This window comes from Marmota monax, unplaced genomic scaffold, assembly GCF_021218885.2.
Source record: "Marmota monax isolate L192 unplaced genomic scaffold, Marmota_monax_Labrador192_F-V1.1 WCK01_AAM20220418_F8-fsc00001, whole genome shotgun sequence".
NCBI lineage: Eukaryota > Metazoa > Chordata > Mammalia > Rodentia > Sciuridae > Marmota > Marmota monax.
Genome location: NW_026693777.1, coordinates 1,040,990 through 1,068,586, shown reverse-complemented (window position 1 = coordinate 1,068,586; position 27,597 = coordinate 1,040,990). Strand labels below are relative to the sequence as shown.

At 32.9% G+C, this 27,597-nt stretch overlaps 1 protein-coding gene and 1 non-coding gene across 9 annotated transcripts in view; one reads left to right on the top strand and one right to left on the bottom strand.

Annotated features, from left to right (window-relative positions):
- The window catches only part of Ralgapa1 (Ral GTPase activating protein catalytic subunit alpha 1), a 245,655-nt gene that overhangs the window by 21,567 nt on the left and 196,491 nt on the right, over positions 1-27,597 (top strand). For 7 of the 8 annotated variants that reach the window (XM_058584465.1, XM_046460944.2, XM_058584469.1 and 4 more), the window contains exons 2-7: positions 6,981-7,091; positions 8,074-8,123; positions 13,259-13,316; positions 20,736-20,779; positions 22,181-22,358; positions 25,444-25,559. In XM_058584465.1, the coding sequence (XP_058440448.1) occupies positions 6,981-7,091; positions 8,074-8,123; positions 13,259-13,316; positions 20,736-20,779; positions 22,181-22,358; positions 25,444-25,559 (557 nt within the window). Of the gene's footprint in view, positions 1-4,882; positions 6,838-6,980; positions 7,092-8,073; positions 8,124-13,258; positions 13,317-20,735; positions 20,780-22,180; positions 22,359-25,443; positions 25,560-27,597 lie in introns of those variants that run through there. The other variant, XM_058584467.1, reaches the window with a different exon arrangement.
- On the bottom strand, positions 3,163-3,239 carry Trnaa-cgc (transfer RNA alanine (anticodon CGC)). Its single transcript has one exon. It is a non-coding gene; the product is annotated as a tRNA-Ala (tRNA).

The following is a 27,597-nucleotide window of genomic DNA, read 5'->3' as shown; positions in this document are numbered from 1 at the left end:
GTTCTTGAAATTTTCACTTTTTGGGTTTGTGATTTTCATCAAGTTTGAAAATTTGGGGCCATTATTTCTCCATATATTTTTCTGTCCCTCCCCCACTTCAAGGGTTAATCAGTTACTTTTATTGTAAGGGTCCGGCGGAGGAAGAGACCACCAAGAGACAGACTCATGCAACCGCAAAAGGGGGTTTATTGAAGAATCCAGCGCGCTGGGGCTCCGTGTTCACTCAACAAGGGAGAGCAGCCCAGATCCCCAGCAGGGGTTGAGCAGTGCTTAAGTACACCTTTTGGGGAGGGCGGGGGCTTTGCATACATCAGAGCAAATCATCATGAGGTGCCGGAAAATTGAACAACAACTCTCAAACATGATTAGTACATTCATTGGCAGGAACAGGTTGGGCGGGAAGGGGGGTACATTCAAACTGATTGGTTTGGGCCCTGAATGCCTAAGTGCCAAACTGCACAGGGTCCAGGTTATTTATCTACTGGACAGTCCCGGGAATTGTTTTAACAGCTACAGGATTTTCAGGTTTTGGGTGTAGCATAGGAACTTAACAATACCTGGTCCTTTACATTTTAACTCAGGCTTTGCAGCTTAGAAACTTTATAATACCCGGTCTTTTACACTTTAACGTCAATTTCTTTTACTCTTACATTATATTACACTACTTGTCTTCACAGTTCATTTGTATGCTTTTCTTTTTTCTTTTTTTGGACACAATATCTTTTATTTATTTATTTTTATGTGGTGCTTCGGATTGAACCCAGGGCCTCGTGCATCGTAGGCATGCACTGTACCATTGAGCCATAACCCCAGCCCATGTGTGTGTGCTTATTTTTACAAATAATTTCTATTGCTGTCTCTTCAAATTCATTTATCTTTTCTTCTAAAGTGTCAATCTGCTGTTCTTTCTATCTAGTTTTATTTTTTACCCTAGACATTAGTTTTAACCCAAAGAAATTGGAATTGGGGGGACTGGGGTTGTGACTCAGTGGTAGAGCGCTCGCCTAGCATGTGTGAAAGTGCTGGTTTCCATCCTCATCACCACATAAAAATAAATAAAATAAAGGTATCGTTTCCAACTACAACCAAAAAATAAATATTAAAAATAAATAAATAAGGTATAAAACAAATATTATAATTTAAAAAGTATAAAAAAATAGAAATGGAATTAGGTCTTACATTTTTTAAAAAACATTTTCTTTTTTTAGATTTTGATGGACCTTTATTTTATTCATTCATTTATATGCGGTGCTGAGAATCGAACCCAGTGCCTCACACATGCCAGCCAAGCACTCTACCACGGAGCCGCCACCCCAGCCCTAGTCTTACATTTTTTGTGTGTCTTCCATCTCAGCTTTTTGAACATGTGGGGAAGACAATTATGTTAATGCCTTTTTGTGCTCATTCCAACATTTGTGGCAGTTCTGGTTTGAATTTGATTTGCTAATTATTCTCTTCATTATGAGTTATGTTTTTCTGCTTCTTTGAATATCTGGTAATCTTTAATTGTATACCTGATAACATGGTATATAATTATATCAGTGTATACAAGATATACAAGTATAAGGATTTATACAAGTATACCTTGTTGAGACCTGGATGTTTTGTGTATCTAAAAATTTCCTTGAACTTCATTGTAGGTTGCAGTTACTTGGAAATAGTGTGATCCTTTTGCATTTTGCCTTTATGATGACTCTGAAGTAATGATCAGTCTAAAGCTAATTATTTTCTCTCCTGAGGCAATACCTTCCTTATTAATCTACCAAATGCTCTATGAATTGTGAGGTTTTCTAGTCTAATGGCTCTTGGGTTGTATGAATGATTGTGACTGTTACCTAAACTGCTTTCTAGCAATCTCCTCCCTTTTTATGGGGGTTAGCTTAAGGTAGTGTGCTTAATTTTATTTCATTTTGATCAGAGTATAGTATGTACTGATATTCTTGGTATTTTGTCTAATTTGTGTCTTTATTCAGTTTTTGTCAATAATTCATTTTTACAACTGCTGGATTTAGAGTTTTATATGTAAAGTGCTATTTTGTGTTGTTCAGATCTTTTGTATACTTACTAGTTTTACCCCTTCTGGGTCTCAGATTGGATTAAAATATTACCTGTTATATATGAGACAAATGTGTTAAAATTTACCACAGGAATAAATGCCTTTTTTTTCCTCCTTAGAATTCTGTTAGGTTTTGCTTTTTATATTTTGAAATTGTGTATGCACATTTGAAATTGAAGCTTCTTTGTTATTGACCCTCTTTAAGTTTAGTAATTCTTGCTGCCTACTTTGTACTTTGTTGAAAAATCAATATTGTTAGGATTTAAATTATATTTTTTATTTCATTCCTTTAATCATTTTGAAATTTAAACTTGAGTATTTTTTAGTAAATGCCTAATAGCTTTATTTTTGTGATTATAGTTGTCTTGTGGAGTTAGTCTAGTAACATTTTTTGTAATTCCATTATTCTTATATGTATTTAAATTACTATATTCATTTTTGGTGACTTTCTTTACTCATTTCTGTTAGTTTGATAGGCTTTTCATATCTTTTTTTTAGCCCTCTAGACTGTTATACATTTTGTTGTTACTTGTTAATAATGAAATTTCAATAGCATATCATAATCCTCTTTTGTGCTTGTCCCCTTTTTCTTTATCCTATGACCTTCTTTCCTATTTTCCTCTCTTTTCTTCTTCACTTCTCCCCGTTTTTCTTTTTTGAGCTTGTATTTTTTGTTTTTATTCACCATTTCTATGTTTGCAGTGAAAGGTTAATTTGTCTTAGGAGAGTTCACTATGTTGTTGGATCCATGATTGTTGATTATTTTAAAACAATGGCTCGAAATGTTTAGTACTTTATTTATTAGAAGTGGATTACTATGACACAGGTTAGAGTATTCTGATACCATCATTTGAGAAGCATATCTAAATGGTGTTTTGTTGTTGTTTGCTTGTTTTTTTTTTTGTTGTTGTTTGTTTGTTTTGTTTTTTGTACAGGGAATTGTACTCAGAGGCACTTAACCACCGAGCCACATCCCTAGCCCTTTTTATTTATTTTGAGACTAGTCTTGCTAAAAGTTACTGAGAACCTGGCTAAGTTGCTGAAGCTGGCCTTGAATTTGCAATACTCCTGTCTCAGCCTGTACCACCACATCTGGTTTGTTTGTTTGGCTGTGCTGGGAATTGAACCCAGGGCATTGTGCATGCGAGGCAAGCACTCTACCAACTGAGCTATATCTCCAGCCCCCTGTTTCTTTGTTTTTAATGAATGAAGAAGAATGATGATACAAATTTGTTGAATTTTCAGTTTGGATTAGTTACTTTTATAGGGAAATATGCAATATCTGAACTTTAAAGTTAGGAAAGTTGACCTCTGTCCTTTGCAATTTTTAGTTACGTATGTTTTATAGTGCTCAAATGTCTTTTAAAATATGTAGTAGAAAATACATTTATGGTGAATTTCTTAGTTTCTTTAAAGAAATACTAGCTCACAAATACTTCCAAAGTATTTCTGAAAATAGGGAAATTTAAAAAAATATTTACATTTAAGTTGTAGTTGGACACAATACCTTTATTTTATTTATTTATTTTATGTGGTGCTGAGGATAGACCTCAGGGCCTCTCACGTGCTAGGCAAACGCTGTACCACTGAGCCACAACCCCAGCCCCTGGGGAAAATTTTTGAGTTCTTAAACTCTTTTTGTTTTTAAAAGTATTGACCATCAGCTTGTTGCTACATGAAACACTTTCCCTAGATTAAAATTTTGAAGGGCATAAAAGAAGTTAAGGAATTCTTGATGCTCCTATAGACTAGCAGCATCTGTAGGAGAATAATAATAGCTCATATGATATAATTAGAACTCACTAAAAGTCATAGAAGCAGGAGAAACAGAATGGGTAAAAGGATGGGACTTAGTATTGGAGTTTAAAATTGGTGGAATTTTTTCCATAATCTTTTTTTTTTACATTTCCTTCTTATTCTTTTTCCTTTCTTCTATTATTGTTTTGGAAGGAATTATTAGTAAAAAGGTAAAAACCCCATATATTTTGTCTACCTTATTTGTCTTCTTCCCCCATCATATATATTTTGTGAATTGGTAAACAACAACAACAAAAAAAATTTTTTCTTTTGGTGCTGGAGATTGAACCCAGGGTGTTCTACCATTGAGCCACATCCCCAGTACGTTTTATTTTTTAAAATTTTGAGACAGTGTCTCACTGAGTTGCTGAGGATCTACTTGTGTTACCCAGACTGGTCTGGAACTTGCTATCCTCCTGCCTCAGCCTCCTAACTTGTATTACAGCCATGCTCCACCATGCCTGCTCAAAAATATCTTAAGAGTTTTTACTTTGTAATAGTTCTTTACAAATAAATGTAGGGTAGAAATAAATTAGCCTAGTTTTGATCTGGTATGTTTTTTTATTAGCATTAGCAAGTATGTAGTTTCCAGGCTTTGTTAATATGCCATACGGGAAGGAAGTTAAGAGGCTATTTTGACTTCTTATGTCACATTGCAAAATCTTGGATTGACTCATGTTTTCTCTTGTTTTGTTTGGGTTTGTTATTGTTCTCATTTTCTTCTTTGTCCTGGGATGTTAATTGTGTTTAAAGCATTAAATTCAGGAAATCTAGATTGTAATTATAACAGTGTATTTCATTCTAATTTTATGTTCATTAAATTACTCTGAGGAATAAATCAGAATATTATATATATATATATATATATCTGTTATGTGTGTTTTGTTTTGATAATTCTATAAAATATATTAGACTAGTATTTGTTGACAGTTTTTGTACTGGCAGATAATAGGTAAATTACTAGTGGTCTTTTCTTATATTACATTGGAGGTCAAATAGCATTGAGGTTAAGAATATGAACACTAGATATAGGGTACCTAGTGTTTAAATCCTGACTTTGCTTCTTGCTAAGTAAGTTGCTTAAACTCTCTGTGTTTCCTTGCCGATAAAATAGGAATAAGGTACTCATTTCATAGTGTTGCTATGAGGACTATAGAATTTAAATTCTGTGAAGTACTTAGGCAAGTGTCCAGTGTTTAGGAAGCATTTAGTTTGTGTTAGCCTTTATTTTTTTGAGTTCTATGAAAAGTTTTAATGTAGTTACTGTGAACAGTTAAGAGAGGATCTGTGTGTTCTAATACAAATCAAGATAAAGTAGTGCTGTTTTGCTTATTAGTAGGTGATACAGTCTATATCAAGGTGACTATTTCCATTTTACAATATGAATGTAATAAAGTAAAAATAATTTATTTACATTATTCATAGTAAATCACATTTGATTATATATTGTTTGCTCAACACTGCTGCTTGAAACATTGTTATTCCTATAGGAGAAAATGTAGAGAATCCAAGGGAATAGAGGAGAGATGCATCCATCCCTATGATTTGGACTGGCAAAGCAAAAGAGGAAGTCTAGGAAAAATTCCATAAATGAGATGTCACAAAAGACTTACAGGATACAATAATATGCAAAAGAGTGTTTAAAGTACTAGCTATATTTTGTTACTGTTTTTCTTTACTACAACTATTATTATTATTATAGCAGTGTTGGGGATTGAATTCAGAGCTTTGCATATGCTAGGCAAGTGCCCTAGCACTGAACCTCATCCCCAGTCCTATTTTACTTTATTTTTATCTATGATTGAAGCTAAAGCACGCCAAGAAACAGATTTTTAAATTTAGTTAACAATTTAGTCTATTTACAATTTAGTTTATTCTTTCTTTCTTTTTTTTTACGAGACAGGATCTCCCTGTATTGCGTATGCTGGCCCCAAACTCCTGAGCTTAAGTGGTTCTCCTGCCTCAGCCTCTGGAGTAGCTGGGATTACAAGCACTCTATTACACTGGGCTATCTTTATTTGATTTCTAGATTCAAAAATCTTTTTCATTGCTTTTTAGAACATTTTTTTTTTAGTTTTAAAATAAATAATGTGCTTTTTGTAAACAAATTGGAATAGTAGGAAGTACATAAAGTACAAGTTCTCCATGCCCCTTTTTTCTTTAATATTTTCATTTCCCTTGAAAATGAACCAAACAATAGTAAAACCAGTCATGTTTCCTGGAGGCAACCAGTGCTAATAATTTGGCATCTTCTATGCATAACTACTTACAACTACATAGTTATTTTTAGAATAACAAATCCTATCTCTTTTGTTTGCATTCAAGACATTTTATAACATATCTCAAGGTTCTTTTTCAATTTTGCTTTTATTAAAAATGTACTAAACTCCAGCCAAATGAGTTGCTTTTGTACATCCTATCAAGCTTCATGCATTCCTCATTCTATATTTTTGTTTATGCCCATAATGATCTTTCTGTTCACTACCTCATGCCCAGTGTTCACTACTATGTCTGTTTCAGACTTGGCTTCTATTCTCACATTTATGCCTTACTGAGCTTTGAAAGCAATTTTGTGTTTCTGAAGTACTTTGACATTTCACTTTCAGTATTCTATTGTGCATATAGTTGTATGTTCAGTTTTGCATGCTATTTACTATACTGACAATTTGTTGGAGAGCAGTACTGTGTTTGAACTTTATAATAAAGTGCTTATTTTCAAAATTTATTGTTTGGTACCTATTCACTAATAAATGTATTTCAGATGTCATAAGTTATTCTTAGAAACAATTCTTTAAACTGTTTTGGTGAGAAGTTATAAATGTAGTGTGGAATTGAAAATAGACCTAAACTTCTTTTTTAGAGATGGTGAATGATTCTGAATAAGTCTCTCTGAAGATACTGTTTTAAGAAGCAGATTATGATGATTTGATCAGTTTTTTTAATTACACCTAAAATATGTGAAGACTAAAATTGTGAAAACAAAGGTATAGACAAATATGTTTCTCAAATATTTAATAAGATAGAATTTTTGGAGCAATTCTTTGATGGAAACTTGAATATATTTGTTAAATGTGATTTAACTTTTATGGACATAGTAATCACGAAAAACTTTAATTTTTTTTTTCAGAGAATGCAGAATCTATCGATCTTAAACAATTTTTTGACCAACATTTTTCACATATATACTATGTGTTCTTTGAAAATTTTGTGACTATTGAAGCTAGTCTTAAACAGAAAGGTAAGATGTTAACATATATTTTGGCTTATGTTGATGTTTTAAATAATTATCATAACTTAAAAAGAGGCTCTTGGACTTCAGGATTTTACTATTACTTTATTTATTTATTTTTATCAGACAGGTTTTTGTTATCCTTCTCACATATTCTTTCTGGGTCTAGTGACGTGAATTTGAAAGAAAACTAATGGGTTAATATTACTACCCTTATTATTTCATGAAGGCTTAGATTTGCTTTTTCTCTGGTCAGGTTTATGTTTCTCCTTCCTATTTTCTTTGTTTTGCCCAATATGTTTGAATATCATTTTTATATTTTCATTTTTTGCAACTCATCTAAAGTTTCTACAACATATGATGATTTATTTTTAGACATAAATATGTAGAACCCACTTTTAAGGGGAAGGGTCTTGGAGATTGAACCCAGGATCTCACACATACTAGCAGGTGCTCTGCCACTGACCTATAGCTCTAACCCTAGAATGTAAATTTAATTACTCAAGAGTAGAGAGATGCTGTGAATAGTGTCTTCTCAGTAAGTGGAGTGTGCTTTAAATATTTTACTAAAGAATCACTGAAAAAACTCTTGAAATATTTATTTATTTACCGAGGATTGAACCCAGGGGTGCTTAATCACTGAGCCACATCCCCAGCCCTTTTTATTTTTTATTTTGAGATAGGGTCTCTCAAAGTTTCTTAGAGTCTCACTAAATTGCTGAGACTGGCTTTGAACTTGGCTGTCTTCCTGACTCAGCCTCTCGAGCTGCTGGGATTATGGCCATGCACCACTATGCCTGGCGAGTGCTTGAAATATCGGTAGAGCGCTCGCCTCGCACATGCAAGGTCCTGGGTTCGATCCTCAGCACCACATAAAAATAAATAAATAAAAGTTATTGTTAAAAAAAAAAGAAATATTTTAAGCTTATTAAGTGATTGTTATTTAATGAGTACAAAATAATATGCATATTTTTTCTATAAAATATATTAGGTCACAAGTCTCAAAGAGAGGAATTGGATGCTATACTTTTTATTTTTGAGGTAAGTACCTAAGAATATAACTTTATTTATTTTTTTAAATGTTTATTTTTTAGTTGTAGTTGGACACAATACCTTCATTTTTTATTTATTTATTTTTATGTGGTGCTGAGGATCGAACCCAGGGCCGCACTTGTGCGAGATGAGTGCTCTAACGCTGAGCCACAACTCCACCCTATTTTTTTTTAATATTTATGTTTTAGAAGTAGTTGGACAGAATACCTTTATTTTATTTATTTATTTTTATGTGGTGCTGAGGATCAAACCCACGGCCTCCGCACATGCTAGATGAGCACTCTACCGCTAAGCCACAATCTCAGCCCCATGAATATAACTTTAATTAACAAAAAAATAATCTGGGAACATAAAGAAATATATCGAAATTATCAGGTATATGATGAACCACTGTGAATCTGCCAGCTTTTTTGAAGAACTAATGACTTTTTAACCCATAAATATTCCTGATTGCTATATTTTTGAATTCTTTAGGTACAGATAGATTTATGTTTTTACGTACTTGACACCACAAAATTAGCATGATATTCATTGTGTTTGCAACTAGTAAAATTTTTAATTTGTGTAAGATTTACACAAACATTTTTCTAAACTTCAGAACCATAACTGTTATATATCTATCTGTATATCATTTCTGCTTTAACGACTTTTCATTGCAGAGGTGTTCAAAATAGTCTTTATATATTTTTAAAGTTGTTATTTTACTTTGAATTGGAGAGGGGGAAGCATTTATAAACAATCAAAAGGAAACAGCTTGGAGATAAACTGAACAAAATTTGATGCTCTGCTAAAATGTGTTTTCCATTTTCAATGTGCACATAAAAATGAAGACCTTTCCCCCACTTAAAATAACTCCTTGTTCTTTATTCTCTCTTTCAAAGAAAATAGTCATAGGAGTATTGTGATCTTTACTGATGATTCAGAGACCTGTAGAAAACCAGGACTAGATTTGTGACTTGAAAGCCATAGGAAAGAATTTAAAAATCAGTTTCTTGGGGCTGGGGATGTGGCTCAGGCGGTAGCGCACTCGCCTGGCATGCGTGCGGCCCGGGTTCGATCCTCAGCACCACATACAAACAAAGATGTTGTGTCCGCCAAATACTAAAAAATAAATATTAAAAAAAAAAAAAAAAAATCAGTTTCTAGATGGCTGTGGTGAGGTGCATCTAAATCCCAGCTTCTTGGGAGGTTGAGGTAGGAGGATTACTTGAGCCCAGAAGTTTGAGGCCAACCAACGTAGCAACATCCTGTCTCTAAAAAAATTTTTTAAATAAATAAATTTAAACTATTTTGTCTGTTTCCAATTAAAGATAATTTATTGTTTAGTATTTTGAGTATTTTGATATGGTGTAGAAGAATTTGAACAACCTGATTAATCTCTTTTAGCAACTAAGCTGTTGATTTAGTCACAGTTAAGAAATAAAAAAAAATAAAAGAAAATTGATTTTTTAAGAGTTCCAGACAACAACAACTGATATTCTGCAATTAATTTTCATTAGTCATTGAAGCCTGGAGAATTTAACTTAAACCTCCCAAGTGTTCATGTGAATTGTTTATAAGGCGAGTATTAACGTTGACATTTTGAGAAAGAATAAAAGTATCCATAGAGAAAGCAAGGTAATGATTCTTAAAAAGGATTCTTTGGAATATTCATGCTTGTCCTATATTCATTAGGAGTTCTGATTGATGAATTAATAGAAGCACTTTCAGAACATTCCTTCTATTAAAAATAATGTTTTTCTATGTATGATATACACAGTTCATTTGTTATTCTGTAATAGAAATATGTTTTTTAAAAAGACACTAAATTTTATTGGAAAAAACATGTGAGATCAGGTTTTGTTTTACTTCTTTTTCATTTTTGTGAACATGTGCTAGAGATTGAATCCAGGGCCTAATGCATGCTAAGCACCTCGTACTCTGTCACTGAGCTATATCCCTATTTCTAGTGTTTTCTTCTTTGTTGTTATTGTTTTCTTATACTGTCTCTCTGTTTGGAGACAAATGATGGGAAAAATCATAAGGTGATTTATTCTTTCAGGCTAAAAAGCATTATTATATAATGTTAATATGGGCAATTTATATTCAAAAATTTTTACAGTAGTTAAAAGCACATGTAATTTCCTTCATCTTTTATTAGCCCCTTAAAAATACATAAGGGGTTATATCTGAAGTATAATTTGCCATAACTTAGGAATGCTTTTGAGTAGCTCACAAACTTCATTTCAGTTTTGCTATATTTTCATTTCTTTCCATACCAAAATAAATAAGATTGTGTAGTTGTTGGCTAGCTGTGGGAGACATACAGGAAGGATAAAGGTTTTATGTGTGTGTGTGTGTGTGTGTGTGTGTGTGTATGCACACACACATATATAAATAAATAAAAATCTGATGTGAAACCAGCATTTGTATATGTGAAGAACTTTATAATTACTTCATCATTCTGTAATACCCTAAAATGCATACCATCCTTTGATCAAAATAGTATAAAGACACAGGTTTGGGAAATAGGCATTTGAGGTTGGAATCTGTTCTTTGACTTTCTAGCTTTGTAACCTATAGCTTACAACATAACCCATTTTCTGATTGGTTAATTGAGATGAATAAACCCTTTTCTTGAGATGATTGCAATGATTAATGAGATATCATTAAATAAAGTGTCTACTTTAGTATTTGGTCCTTAGGAGCATTGAATCAGTGGTGTTGCTAAATAATAGTAGTAATAAGAACAGCAATAATAACAAAAACATTTTATTTAGCAAGTAGATGATGACTCAGAGTATAGTTCAGCAATAAGATAGCTGTTGACTTAAGAGTAATACATACTAAGAGAAATAAGTAATACATAATAAAAGAAATAAGAGGTAAAATATTGAAAGTATTATATGTAAAAAGTATGTATTCTATATGTGTTAGATACTGTATTATATATATTATATACTGTATATATTAGCTTAACTAATAAGGCTATGAAATTTAAAATTTTTGTTTTTATATTTAGATCCATCATGACATGTGGGTTCACATGAATTCACTCAGTACAAAGAATTTGTTTTTCTTCCTTCCTTCCTACCTTCTTTCTTTGTCTTTTGTCTTTTGTGTTTTTTTTTTTTTTTTTCAGTGCTAGGGATTGAACTCGTGACCTCAAACACACTAAGCATGTGCTTTACCCATTGAGCTACAACCCCAACTCAGTACAAATATATTTCATGAAAGCAAAATATTACCATACTAGATTTATCAAAATGTTATAGGAAAAACACTTGAAGAAAGAAAAAACTACAAATATTAATGTCTTAAAGAATTAAAAACTCATTAATGTTATCCACAATGCAGAAATTCTAGGAATAGTAAATAAGCATTTTGAAGTATATTGGAATTAGTATTTGGGGCTGGGGTTGTGGCTCAGTGGTAGAGTGCTTGCCTAGCATATGTGAGGCACTGGGTTCGATTCTCAGCACCATATATAAATAAATAAATGAATAAAGGTTCATCAATAACTAATAAAAATTTTAAAAACAAAAAAGAATTAGTATTTAATCATTATCGAAAAATATACTTACTTTCTGTAACATTATAAAAAATAAATTTCACTGATTTTCTATTCTAAAACTTTGTTAGTATTGCTGGTTTTTTATGGGGATTTTCAAATATTGATCAAGATGTTAATAATGCTAAAGAATGCTAGCACCATCAGATTAGTTCAGAGCTATTTTCTTTTTTGTGTGTAATTTTTAAAATTTATATATGACAGCAGAATGTATAACAATTCTTATTACATATAGAGAGCACAATTTTTTATATCTCTGGTTTTGTACATAGTATATTCATACCAATTCATGTCTTCATACATGTACTTTGGATAGTAATGATCATCACATTTCACCATCATTAATTACCCCATGCTTCCTCCCTTCCCTTCCAATCCCACTGCCCTATCTAGAGTTTGTCTATTCCTCCCATGTTCCCGCTCCCTATCCCACTATGAATCAGCCTCCTTATATCAAAGAAAACATTCAGCATTTGTTTTTTTTTTTTTTTGGATTGGCTAACTTCACTTAGCATGATCTTCTCTAACTCTGTCCATTTACCTGCAAATGCTATGATTTTATTCTCTTTTATTGTTGAGTAATATTCCATTGTGTATATATGCCACATTTTTTTTTATTCATTCATCTATTGAAGGGCATCTAGGTTGGTTCCACAGTTTAGCTATTGTGAATTGTGCTGTTATATACATTGATGTGGCTGTGCATTATTCTGTTTTTAAGTCCTTTGGGAGAGGAGAGGGATAGCTAGGTCAAATGGTGGTTCCATTCCCAATTTTCCAAACTGCTTTACATATTGGCTGCACCACTTTGCAGTTCCACCAGCAGTGTATGAGTATACCTTTTCTTCTCCACATCCTTGCCAACACTTACTGTTGTTTGTATGCGTAATAGCTGCCACTCTGACTGGCATAAGATGAAATCTTGGAGTGGTTTTAATTTGCATTTCTCTAATTGCTAGTGATGATGAACATTTTTTCATGTATTTGTTGATTGATCGTTCATCATCTTCTGAGAAGTGTCTGTTCAGGTCCTTGGCCCATTTATTGATTGGGTTATTTGTTTTTTTTGGTGTTTAGCTTTTTGAATTCTTTATATACCCTAGTGATTAGTGCTCTATCTGATGTGTGAGGGATAAAGATTTGCTCCCAAGATGTAGGCTCTCTATTCACCTCACAGATTGTTTCTTTTGCTGGGAAGAAGCTTTTTAGTTTGAGTCCATCCTATTTATTGATTCCTGATTTTTTTTTTTTAGAGAGAGAGAATTTTTTAATATTTATTTTTTGGTTTTCGGCGGACACAACATCTTTGTTTGTATGTGGTGCTGAGGATCTAACCCGGGCCGCACGCATGCCAGGCGAGCGCGCTACTGCTTGAGCCACATCCCCAGCCCTGATTCTTGATTTTAATTCTTGTGCCACAGGAGTCTTATCAGAGCTATTTTCTATTTGTAATACTTTCACATAAGAAACTCTTCAGGGTTTAATAAGCCCTTTAATATTTCATTTTTCATAGGATGTAGAATCATTATTTGATTTTTGTTCTTTTCTTTGTTTTGTTCATATTGATTTTCAGAAAATTTTACAACTTCTTCCGGAAAGAATTCATCAGCGATGGCAGTTTCATAGTATTGGTAAGTGTATATTTTTGCATTTGAAAAAATAATGATATATGAATATGTTTTTTAATGGTTTGGCAGTTTTTTGAAATGAATTTATACTTCATGCTTTGCTAAAAACAAAATAAAGGATACAGGAATAGGTTGACTAGTAGTATAAAATAAAAAAGATAGGTGAGGGACTAGGGATGTAACTTACTAGTTGAGAGTGTGCTTTACATACATGCACTACTTTAATTCCTATCATCCTTCCCACATTAATTTGTTTGTTTATGATTTCCCATCAAAATGGGCATAGTAAGTTTTTGAATCACTCTCTTCCTTTACTCTGAATACATTAGCAATGATAAAGGGATAAAAAATTTAGAAAAGGCCCAGCATCAAGACAAATATTTCCATGAATCAGAATGGAAGAGGAATGTTGAGCACCTAGAAGAAAGAAAGCTATACGCTCCAGATTTGAAAACAAGTGATGTGAATTTGGAGTTCGCTCCACTAGGGAAAAAAATATAAAAAAGATGAGGGAACTGGAGTTAAGCTTAAAGGGCCAAAATACAGCTTCACAGCTCATGAACTAAATATGAAAATAAAAAGAAATAACAACAAAAATCCTCTTATCTGGAATTAGGCCAAAAATGCTTGCTGGTTTGGTGTCGTTCTGCAACAAACACAGTATCACCACCTGGCTCTTAAGCTCTCATTATAAAACTTAGTATTCTCCCTTTTTATTAAAAAGAAGAGGGGAAAAGGAGTCTACAGGTAGGCATTTGGCTTTAGTTCAGTGTTTGATGATGTTAGCCTTGATTGCTGGGGATTCTCATGCTGTTCTCTCATGGAGAGTACATAGTCATTAGGTCTATATTGTTGAAGTACAATGCTGTAGACCTTATAATTATTTATAAAAATGTCCTTCTCTTTTTAAAAAAGAGTCATAGAAGAGGCCCCACATTTCTTAATGAGTTCTGTCAAATGAAATCTTTGCTGAGGCTTTGAATAAGTAGGCTATCCCAGTTAGCAGTTCCAGTAGCAAAGGAATCTGGACAGATAGAGGGGACTTGATGCCCTAACTGAAAAAAAAAAAAAAAAAAAAAAGACCTAAATATGTAAAGCCTGTTAAAATACATTTGTTAGATAAATTTTGAAGCATAGGTTGGGATTTTAGCTCAGTCATAGAGCACTTGCCTAATGTATATGTGGCCCTGGGTTCAATCCCCACCACTGCCAAAAATAGATGAAAAAATTTGAGACTATGATATTCCTGTTCTTTATATGAAATATATAGATACTTCATATATAAGGAACTCTTACAACACAATATATTCAAAATATAAGAATAGGCAAAAGATTTGAATAGACATTACACCGAAGATGAAATGAAGTACTAATGAGCACATAAGTTGTTCAATACAGTAGTGGAATCCCATTTTATAATTCATAGTCTTAAAACATCCTTGAAGGCTGTCTATAAAGAAACTTTTTGAGACATCTGAACTTCAAAATTTATTGTATTTCCTGAGTAATGTAGCCTTTAATCTCTAAAGGACCTTTAGGCTACTTAGGTATCATGATTAAAAGTAGTTCAAAAATGTCTGTAACTTGAGAAAATTCATAAATTGTCATTTTTCTTTGTCACTCAGAATTCTACAGCTGTTTACTTTCTTTTTTGTCTTGTGTATTAAGAAAAATAAATCCGTGACTTCAGTTGAAATGTTTGTTTTCTTTTTGTGGTGCTGGGGATTGAACCCAGAGCACCACATGCTAGGCAAGTGCTTTACCATTGAACTATACCATCAGATCTCTAGTTGATTTTTAACAAGTAGTTTTGTTGACATATAATTTATGTAGATAAAATTTATTTACTTAAGTAAACATTTCAGTTATTTTTTTGGTAAATATATATGGTCATTAAAGCGAGTTTTAGAAAGTTTCTGTCACCCTCTAATGTCCTTCATGCTCATTTGTAGTCAGTTGCTATTCCTACCACCAGGCCGTTTTCTGTTCTAGATAAACTTGTCTTATTTTAGATATTTCATATGAATGAAATTATCCAATATTTTGTCATTTGTATGTGGCTTCTTTCACTTAGCATAATTTTTTTGTTTTATCCATAACATATACCAGTATTCCTTTTTATTACTACATAGTATTCTTTTTTTTAATTTTAATTTTTTATTAGTTGCTCAAGACAATACAATGATCTTGACATATCATACATTTGATTCAAATGGGATATTCTATCATGTGGATACCCCATATATTTTTCTTTTCAACCAGTTAATAGGCATTTGTTTGCTAGCTCTCTTTGTTTTTGTTAATTCCTTTGGATTTGGAGTTCTATAGTATTACTGTGAATTAAAGACAATTTTTACTTCTAATATGATGTCTTTAATTTTTCTTTCTTTTTTGTTTATTGTACTTCCAGTACAGTGTTAAATAAAAGCAGCAGTAGTGGTCATCCAAGCTGGGCACTGTGGCACATGCCAGTAATCCCAGTGGCTCAAGAGACTCACTTCAGCAATTTAGTGAGGCCCTAAGCAACTCAGTGAGGCCCTGTCTCTAATAAAATAGAAAAAATTGATGGGGATGTGGCTTAATGATTAAATGCCCCCTGTGTTCAATCCCCAATACCCCCCCCCCCCCAAAAAAAAAGAGTGGTCATCCATGCATCATTATTCCATATTTTAGAGAGAAAACAGTTTTTTACCATTATTGTAACATGTTAACTAACTATAGTTTTTTGTAGATGTCTTTTGTCACGTTGAGGAAGTTACCTTCTATTCCCAGTTTATTGAGGTTTTTTTGTTTGTTTGATGCCAGGAATTGAGCCCAGGAGTGCTTAACCACTCAGTCACATCCCCAGTCCTATTTTTTTTTTTTTTTTTTTTTGAGACAGGGTCTCTCTGAATTGCTTAGACCCTCACTAAGTTGATGAGGCTGGCTTTGAACTCATGATCCTCCTGCCTCAACCTCCCATGTAGCTGGGATTGCAGGTGTGTATCACTGCTCCCAGCCCAGTTTATTTTTTTAATACCTTTATTTATTTATTTATTTGCTTTTTTATTTTTATTTTTATGTGGTGCTGAGGATTGACCCTATGCCTCAGGTGTGCTGGGCAAGCACTCTACCACTGACCCACAACCTCAGCTCCCAGTTTATTTGAGTTTTTAACCATGAACGGGCGTTGCATTTTATCAAGCACTTTTTTATGCATCTGTTGGTATGATCATTGTCCATACCATCTGTGATTTTGTCATTTATTCTATTAGTATTATATATTTCACTAATTGAATAACATGCCAAATCAATCTTGCATCTCATTTGGTTACCATTTTTAGTCTTTTTTATATGTTGCTAAATTCACTTTGCTAATAATCTATTAAAGCTTTTTTGCCTCTATGTTTATGAGGGATATTATTGTGTAGTTTTGTTTTTGTTTTCTTTTTCTTTTGGTACTAGGGATTGAACCCAGGGTTGCTTCACCACTGAGCCACATCCCCATCCCTTTTTATATTTTACTTAGAGCAGGGACTTGCTGAGTTGCTTAGGGCCTCACTAAATTGCTGAGACTGACTTTGAACTTGTGATCCTTCTGCCTCAAACTCCAAAGTTGATGGTATTACAGATGTGCACCATCACACCCAGCTATAGTTTCCTTGTCATGTCCTTGTCACTTTAATGTCAATATAAAATAGCCTCATAGATACATTGGAGAGTGGTTCCTCTGCTGTTTTCTTAAGAGCAATAATATTTCTCTTTCTTTTTTGGGGGTGTTTGGATACCGTGGATTGAACTCAGGGATACTTGACCACTGAGCCAAATCCCCAGCCCTGTTTTGTATTTTATTTAGAGACAGGGTCTTAATGAGTTGCTTAGGGCTTTGCTAAATTGCTGAGGCTGGCTTTGAACTCACAATCCCTCTGCCTCAGTTTCCCGAGTTGCTGGAATTACAGGGGTGCACCACCATTCCCAGCTTCTTTCATGATATCGAACTGAATTCATTTCTGGTCAGAAGATATAGTTTGGGGAGCTGGGGCTGTATGTAGCTCAGTGGTAGAATGCTTGCCTTGCATGTATGAGGCACTGGGTTTGATCCTCAGCACCACATATAAATAAATAAGAAAGAAAGAAGATATAGTTTGGATGATTTGAATCTTTTTAAAGTTATTGAGGCACATTGAAGCCCAGAATATAGTCATTCTTCACTTGAGAAATTAACTTATGGCAATGGTGTGATTATTAAAAAAACAAAGAAAAGACTTGAATAAATGGAATCTTTTGTGATATTCATGAGTGATAATATAAAGATAACAATTCTCATTTAAAATTCTTGTAGGGATTTTTAAGTGTGGCCTGACAAGTTTATTTTAAAATTTAAATGGGAAATCAAGGACAAAGCAATTTGGAAGAATAAAAAAATTGGAGAAAGATGGTGTTATTGGGTATTTCCAAACCTACTAACAAGATGTAAATTTATAGTAATAATAACACTGTCAGTAGTGCAGGGACAGACAAGTAGATAACTAAAAAAGAACATTGCAGTCAAAGACCTTGGCTTATTTATGTGTACATTTGAAATATTATTGAGATGACATTTCATTTTATTTGAAAATAGTAAACCTGAAAGAGTTAGTACTACAATTAGTTGACCATTTTGATGGGAGTGGAATTCTGTTCCTTCCACACACAGAAATAAATTTCTGGTGGATTTCAGGACTGAAATGTGAAAAGCAACACTTTATTTTTTTTTATATTTTATGGTACTGGGGATTGAACCTGAGACACTCTTACCATTGAGCTACATCCTTAGTCCTTTTTTAAATTTTTTACTTTGAGACAGGGTCTCACTAAATTGCCCAGGCTGTTCTTGAACCTGCAATCCTTTTGTCTTCACTTCATGAGTAACTGAGATTATAGGAGTGCACCACTGCATCCAGGGAAAAGTAAAACTTTAAAATTTTTTGTTGCTGAGCTGGAGATGAAACCCAGGATCTTATGTATTCTTGGTAAGCGTTCTACTGTTGAGCTACATCCCACCACATTTTAAAGCTTTTCAGAGAATATTTTGGTTTATCTTTTAACCCTAAAATAGGGAAGGATATCTTAGACATACAAAGTGCATGTGGAAAGAAAAACATTGAGCCGGATGTAGTGGTGTGTAACTGTAATACCAGATACTCAGGAGGCTGAGGCAGGACAATCACAAATTTAAGGCCAGATTGGAAAATTTAGTGGAAAAAAAAAATAAATGGGGGCTGGGGATGTGGCTCAAGCGGTAGCGCGCTCGCCTGGCATGCGTGTGTCCTGGGTTCGATCCTCAGCACCACACAAAGATGTTGTGTCCACCAAAAACTAAAATACATAAATAAATAAATAAATTCTCTCTCTCTCTCTCTCTCTCTTTCAAAAAAAAATAAATGGATGGATGGATAGATAGATATATAAATAAGTAAATAAAAGAAAAGGACTGGGGTATAGTTCAATGGTAGAGTTCCTCTGGGTTTACTCCCCAGTACCAAAAGAAAAACATTCGTGAATTGATTATATTAAAATTTTAAAACTATTTATATATTAGAAAATAGCCCCCTTCAACAAAAACATGACTCAGTTGCTTAGGAGAAGATATTTCCAAATCATAGAACTGGCAGAGATTTAGTAGTCAGTATGTAATGTATAAAAGAATTCCTCATTTAAAGAAAAGACAGCTGGTGTTTGTTACATGCCTGTAGTCCCAGTGACTTGGGAGGCTGAAGTAGAAGGATCGAAAGTTTAAAGTCAGCCTGGACAATTTCGTGAGACCTTGTGTCAAAATAAAAAGGAATGGGGATGTAGCTCAGTAGTAAAGTCCCCCTGGGTTCATCGCTAGTGGGTGGCAGGGGATGGGGTGTGGGGGAGACAACCCAACTGAAAAAATGTACAAAGGATAGACAAGCATTTTGCAAAAACTTGACTGGCCATGTAAAAAGATGTTTAACATCTTTAGGAAACATCAAATGAAAACATTAAGATATTTAACACTTGTCAGATTATCAAACATTAGAACATTTGTCAGTCTGTCTCCGAAGCCAACAATGTGACATACCAGAGCACTCTCATATACGCCAGTAGTATTGTTAATTGTCAGAGTTATTTCTGAGAGAATTTTCTAATATTTGGGAAAGTTGAAAGTGAGTAATTTTGTGTGTGTATGTGTCTCTAATAAATGATATTTAATTGTAATAATAATTGCACTTACACACACACACACACACACACACACCCTGAGGAAAGTCACATGTATACAGGGCATCATGCACACAACATTTATTATAATATTCTTGGTAGTATGAAAAATTTGAAAACAAGCCAAATGTCCTGATATATAGAAGATAAATTGTGGTATATTTGTTTAGTGGAAAAAGTATACAGCAGTTAAAAATGAATTAACTAGAGCTACATAGATCAGTATAGAGCAGTTTTAGAAGCTAATGTTAGGTATGAAAATTGACTTATAAATGACTTTTTTGTATGGTACCATTTATAAGGTCTGAAACCAATTTAAATTTTTATGAATTTATAAATAATAATGTAAAAATATTTTTTAGAAATAATGCTAAATTCTACGTAGTAGTTTCCTCTGGGGAAGAAGGGAAGCAAATGATTAGGTTTCACTGAAACCTACATGGTTCAGTGAAATATTAAAGATAATGAAAATAAATGAAATTTATAAATTGTAATAAATGTAGAGAAATGTTCAGATTTGTTCAAACATAATGATGATCTTCTAGTTGTTTGTTAATGTTATTTTCAGTATTTTATTATATGTTTTCAATTTGCTGCTTAACTAGGGCATTGAGAATCTTATTGACCAAATAAAAAAGATATTCAATGTCCCTAGCAACCATCAAATGAAGACATTCAGATATTTAACACTCATGAGATTATCAAATATTAGAACATCTGTCATAGTTTAAAAGAAATAGGAATATTAAAGGCTTTTTGAAACTAACATAAGAAAATTAGTGTAATAGAAATATTTGTAAGGAAATATTAGACTTTTGGGTTTCTATTTGGTTAATTAAATGAAAATTTTCTGTAGTAGACTTTATTTGTATTAGTGATAGAGAAAGTATTTAATTCCATTCTTAGTCCAAGGTATATAACAGATTGTTGTTCTAAACACAATATTGGGTCTAGGTTTTTTTTTTTTCAATAAAATAAATGATGTTTAATTGTAATAAACCATGTGTTACAAAGGTAATATGTATATATGTAATTTTTTTAATGTCTCTCTGGCCTCAGTTTTGGCCAGAGGGATATCAAAGTCACTAAGAATAATTTAGAGGTTGCCAAGGACTTGTTTAAAAGTTTTTTTAAGTCTGACCAAGAACTCTGACATTTAGAAATAGATAAGGAGACGTGAATATTTAAAATCATGTGTGTGTTTTTTTTTTCTAGGATTGATTTTAAAGAAGCTACTCCACACAGGAAATTCCTTAAAGGTATAATATAATTTTATTTATGTTTTATTACTTTAAAAAAAAACTGAATAAAGCATACATACTACCTACTCCGTTTTTCCTACTTCAGCTTTTCTTGAAGATTATTGAGGTATCTTACTTGAATTGAATTTACTTAATACTAAATGTGTACCTACATTTTATGTGTGAAAATAAATATTTAATTAGCTTGAGCTAGGGCATTGAGAAGCTATTGTATTTGACATCTGCATTGATTCGTTTACCAGAAAATTATTTAGCTATTCAACAAATTATTTTTCATTTTACCATAGTCATTTTTAGTTGTAGAAAATATGTACATACATATATTTGTGTTTGTGTGTGTGTACATGTATACACTCACAAACATCAATCATACATACACACACACACACACACACACATATTGGTTTCATTTCTTTTTCGTTAACTGACTGTGGTATGTTAAGGGAAGCTGCCCATTCCAAAAGCATCTTGCTGTAAGTTAGGTAAAGTCACACATTATAAAATGTACTTTTGATATCAAGGCTTGTGTACAAGCAGTACAGAGAAATAAGCCTTCTTAATATGTTTCTCCTTTTATCTGACTGGGCTGTGAGGTTTAGCCTCATGGCAGCAGTTGAATGACTTTGTCAGTGGCTATTAACAAAGGTCTGATAGTGTAATTTCCAAATCGACCTGTGTGGTTAGGTTAGTGAAGCACTGTTGTTTTTTACTTGTCAGAGATTTAATGTTCTTGTCTTTCTGTTTTCTTACTGGGAGAGTGTTCATTTACTGATTCAAATACTTATTGTCTTCTTTGTATAAATATTGTTTTAGGTGCCTAGATATATTAATAGGCCAAAGTTCCTGATACGTAGCTTAGAAGCAAATAACAAATAAGTGAGATAATTTCAGAGAGCTTTTAAATACTTTTTATTTTATAATTTTACTTTTAGTATTTTTAATTTTATAATTTTAATAATTTCAGAACTTTTTAGGGAGAGGAGCATTGAGTTAGCAGTGCACTGAGATTCTTTTTACTATTCGTCTTTTATCAGACTCATAGTAAGGAACAATCATTGCCTTGTTTCTTTGTGCTTCTTGGATTAGAATAGTAGTGATACGCAAAAGGGAAGAAGAAAAGTGTAAAGGAGGAAATGGTTTTCTAACATTTTTCACAAATGGAAGTTATGGAATAAAAATTACATAATGGTTTTAAATAGAGACTAAGTTCATTCTTTACTCATTAAAAATTCATGAATTTTGATTCAAAATGAGAGTTCAGTAGATGTCCTGGTAATAATATCTATCTACCTCGCCCTCCCTTTCTCTTTTGTAAAATGTCATTCTGTAATCACCTAGAGAGCTATATTCTAAAAAAGAAAGTATTTCTATTAAAATAAAAACACTCTTTTATTTTAGATTAGGAGGGAAGGTGTTCGTCTTTTCTTACTATGGTTGCAAGCTCTTCAAAATAACTGTAGCAAAGAACAGCTCTGGATGTTTTCATGCTTAATCCCTGGATTTTCAGCACCACAATCTGAACATGGACCTAGAACTTTAGATAATCTCATTAATCCTCCACTCAACCTTCAAGAAAGTAAGTTCATGAGATGTTATCCTTCAGTATTTTTTTCCAGTGGTTTCTTAATGTATTTTTTAAATGTCTGTACATTTTATTAAATTAAATTCAAGGCAATGTTTTTTAATGTGAGTTTTATTATTATCAGAGTGTTGCAGATGAAGGCTAACAGATCAAGGCAGGTATTGAAAACATATTTTATTACAGTTTCTAGGAGGAAGGGGCATTCCATGATATAGGGGCCATGTGGGGAAGTACCAGGATCTATCAGAAGGCAGAGGAAATAGGACTGACTATATCTGGGCAAGGCCTTCTTTGTGATTCTGTGGGAAAGAACAGTCAAGCTGGAGTAAGCATGTTTAAGATTAGCTAATTGAATAATTTAAGTTTATTCTAGATATAGAGCTTGTCCATAGTTGTCTGGTACTTGGCCCTGGGGTGGGGTGAAGTATAGTGGTCTTGAGTATTCAATGTAGAGGAAGTGGTGAAGGTGTGAACCCTGGATTGATTGGTTTGCATATGAAGGCACTGTCACAGCCTATAGTCATTTAATTATCTCTAGGACTTGTCTAGCTAGCCCTGGAAGGGACATTTTCTTCAGTTAGCAAGGCTTCAGATATATAAACATCAGAAACATGGTTAAAATAGACAATTGTAAGGTCTGGGGTGGTGGCTGAGAGGTCGAGCACTTGCCTAGCATGCATGAGGCACTGGGTTTCCTCCTCAGCACCACATAAAAATAACAATACTGTGTCCACCTATAACTAAAAAAATATTTAAAAAATAGACCATTTAACATTTATCTTTAATTTCTATTTCTTTTTTAGATTTTTTTTTTGTACCAGGGATTGAACCCATGGGTGCTTAACCACTGAGCCACATTCCCAGCCCTTTTTGTATATCATTTAGAGATAGGGTCTCACTGAGTTTGCTTAGGGCCTCACTAAGATTGCTGAGCCTGGCTTTGAACTCGTGATCCTCCCACCTCAGCCTCCTGCTGGAATCACAGGCATGTGCCACTGTGCCTGGCTTAATTTCTATTTCTTATTATCATCTTGTATCCTGGAGTTAATTTGGATATACTTAGAAGTATCAAGTGTGTTTTACTTTGTGCAATAGATGATATAAAAATGTGTCATATAAGTTGAATTTTTATAAATACTCAATAATATGTTTATTGTTAAATTTTAATTATGTACTTTTGTATATATTTATGTATTAATTTTTTAAGGGCCCCAGCCTTATAATACCATGTAACTTTAATTATGTCCTATAGTCTTTGTGCCACTGTGATCAATATACCCAATAAGAACAACTTAGAGGAGGAAAAGTTTATTTGGGGCTCACTGTTTTAGAGGTCTAGTCCATAGATGGGCCAAAAGTGAGGCAGCACATCACAAATGAAAGTGTGCAGAGGAAAATTGCTCACCTCTTGGCAGTCAGTAAGAAGAGGGCAGAAGGGAAGGGCCACAGGAAGATGTACCCTTCCAGGGCATGCCCCTAGTGACCCACTTCCTCCAATCACACCCCACCTGTATACAGTTAATACCCAGTCATTTAAATTAGATGGAATGATTAGGTTACAGTTCTCACAATCCAGTCACTACCTCTGACATTCCTGTGTTAACACAGGAGCTTTTGTTAATAAAGGAATATCATACCTGTATTAACACATCTCACATTCAAACCATAACAGGCCCCATCTCCAAATATAGTCACATTGATGGTAAGAATTTCAGCATATGAATTTTGGGGGTACACAGTTCAGTTCATAACAGGTGTTCTACTGGGTAATATTTGCAATTTGTATTTCTATAAATTGTAGGTTTTGTAGTAAAGCAAATTGTACCTGTAGCATAAAATTTTAGAAACAATGCCAAGTTGACCAAAAAAATCTATAAATGAACCAGCTCAAGTAGGCTATTTATGCCCGCTTATTTATATTATATGTTATTTTGAAATACTTAATAGATGTTTTATAATTGCTTTTTCTTCTGGATAACTGTAACCCTATCAGGATAGGTTTCCTTTCATTACTACTTTTTTTTTTTTTTTTTTTAGTTTCAAATATGTTTGTGACTTTCACTCTCTCTCTTTGAGAATAGAAGTTTTGCTTTTTAGTCTGCAGGACATGGAAAATATGGAGACTCTATATGTGCCCCTAAAGAGACTAAGAGAACCTAATAGAAGATGTCCAGTGTGTCTTAATGGGATTTTTATAGCTTCACAAAATAAAACATCATGAAGTGTATTCTTCTGTGGGGACAGGATAGTCCAGGAAATCCAAACAACAGATGATCAAGATTGTATTTAAAAAGAATAATTTTAAATAAGAGTTAGAAATACAATAGCATGTATTAAGAACTAGAAGCTATATAAGAAATTGTACTTTGTTGGCTAATGTTTACTGAGAGACATGTTTAGAGATCTACATGTGTTAAAGCAGGTTAATTGTGCTGCTTAGAAAATATTTAAGAGAATTCAGCTGATTTTTTTACATTGGCTTTGTTAAAAATTTTTTTGAAGATCTGAAAAGTAAAAAAAAGTAAATAAGCACTATGCTTTTTATAAGTATAATTAGAATGTTACTTTAATGAATAAGTTAACAATATTATTAATGTTTTCTCATCATTTAGTGATTCTAGATTACTTAATCTTATATTTCTCATCATATTGTGGGTTTTTGTAATGGACACTCCTAATGTGAATTTAAAATTATCAGAAGTTCATTCTCAAATGAGAGGTCATGTACTCTTAATCACTGCATATCTGTATTATTCAATCCTATGTTACATTCTGTCATCTAGAGTTCACAAAATGCCTGAATATTAAAGTTTATAGTTGTTGTGATGGACTGTTAGGATGACCTCAGAATGATTGACTTATGCTGCTCAGCAAATTAAACCTAGGACTTTGTGTATGTGAGGCAAGCGCTCTGCCATTGAGTTACACCCCTAGTCTTTGACCTCAGATTTATTTCAAGATTTCGTCATTGGAAAGTTTCAAGCAGTTTTTAAAATATACATGTTTTGCAGGTTAAATTTTATTTTGTCATATTATTGTATTATTAAATTTGTTTTATATGTATACTCTTGTCTTTTAGCTCAAGTCACTATAGAGGAAATCACTCCTCTTGTTCCCCCTCAATCAGGAGATAAAGGACAAGAAGACCTCACAAGCTATTTTCTTGAAGCACTTTTAAAATACATAGTAATTCAGGTATGTGTCATCTTCTTTGATATCATCCTTTTTTTAAGCTCTCTTACCATTATTCTGTCTTAGTAGATATTTGCTTATTTTCTTGAAGACTGACAAATTTTTACTTTGGAAAATATGCATTAGTATTTCCTTCCCGAAGTAAAAAAACTGGAGCGATTCTGAAACTCTTAGCTGATGAGGAAAATTTTAGTGACTATAGATTAGATCTATTTTCTAATGCCATCATTGATAATCAACAGTTGTGATACTGTAAATGAAAAGCTAATAACTGTTAGATTTAGGGATCAGTATGTTAAAATGTAACAATTAGGGAGGTAGGCTGCAGGATAGGAATTGGGAAGAAATGTAGTTTATACTTAAGCCTATTTATACCTTGGAATTTCTAAGCCCATATATTTTGTAAGATAACTTGTTCATCTCTAGATATGAATTGTGCATGTTCTGATTGAGAAAACTGTCTTTATCACATATATGTTTCTTATTACTTCCAAACTTAGAAATTCCCTGTACCTCAGAAACAAACGTTTAAAATTTAATTTGGATCCTGAGGTAGATTACCAGAGTTTGAATCCTGATTGCACATCTTACTAATAGCATGACCTTTGGAAAATTACTTAAATACTCTGTACTTTTGTTTTCCCATTTGTAAAACAGGGATAAAAAGAATCGTATTCCATTTTGGTGTTTGAGGCTTACATAGTACAAAGTGCTTAGAGTATAAAAAAATAATTAGCACACAGTATATGTTCTATAGCAGATAGTTGTTATTATTATCATTATTATTACTAGTTTTTAAGAACTTTTATACTTCATATAGATTTTTTTAAATTGCCATGCTGGTTTATTGAGAGATGATTTAACTGTAAACTTTGACATTTAGGTTTACAATTGGATGAATTTTGTTACATGAAATTTTTACCACAAGAAGTGTTTTTGTCACCCTCTAAAAGTTTTTTGTCACAATAGATAGTTTTCATTTTCTTTATTTTCATATAAGTGGAATCATATAGTATGTATTCTTGGTTTGGTCTGCCTTTTTGTTAGCATAATCATTGTGAGAATCATCCATATTCTATTATCTATCTGTAGTTCGCTCCTTATTATTATTGTATAAACATCCATTATTAACACAGTATGACACAGTCCTCAGTCATTCTGTCACCTATTGACGGTCATTTGGGTTATCTTCAGTTTTTGTTTTACGACTAGTGGGGCCATACCTCCAACCCTACAGTTCAGGTTTTAAAAAATATATTCACAAGGTTAAGCAACCATCACTACAAATAATTTTAGAAAATTTTAGTCTTCCTAGTACAAAACCCCATTCCCATTAGAAATCAGTTCTCTTATCCTTTAGACCCTTGTGTCACCTGCCCTTGGCAAACACTGATCTATTTTCTGTCTTATGTATTTCTCTGTTCTTGACATTTCATATATAATAATATTACATATGATTAGTATATATAGTAATCATACTATATATGATCAAATTATGAAGTCAGTCTTTTTTGACTTCTTAGCAGATGTTTTCAGAATTCATCCATGTTATAGCATATATCGATACTTCATTCCTTTTATTATTAAATAATATTCTGCTGTATGGATATAGCACATTTTGTATCTCTTCATCAATTGATGAATATTTGGTTGTTTCCTCTTTTTGGTCACTGTTGATATTTAGTCCATCATTACATTCTACATTCAATAGCTGGTAAAATACTGTCAGCAAAAGTTTCTCCTCTTCCCATTTTTTTAATCATGTTAATTATTTATCTCAATACAGGCTTATGTATTCATATGAATCACTGTGTTAGTATTCATTATCGTTGTTTATTTTGATGCTTATATTGTCCTAGATTTGGCCAATGGGAGTTTCTTTAATCTAACTTCTGTGTATTTTGAATTGTCCCCAGTATGCTTCCTTATATTCTAGCAGAGCAAGATATTTCACTCTCATCTTGTACCTTCCTTGCCCCATTCTGGAATCTTCTGTCTGTCCAAGGAGCCATAATTTATTTGGTGGTGAACTGCATTTAGC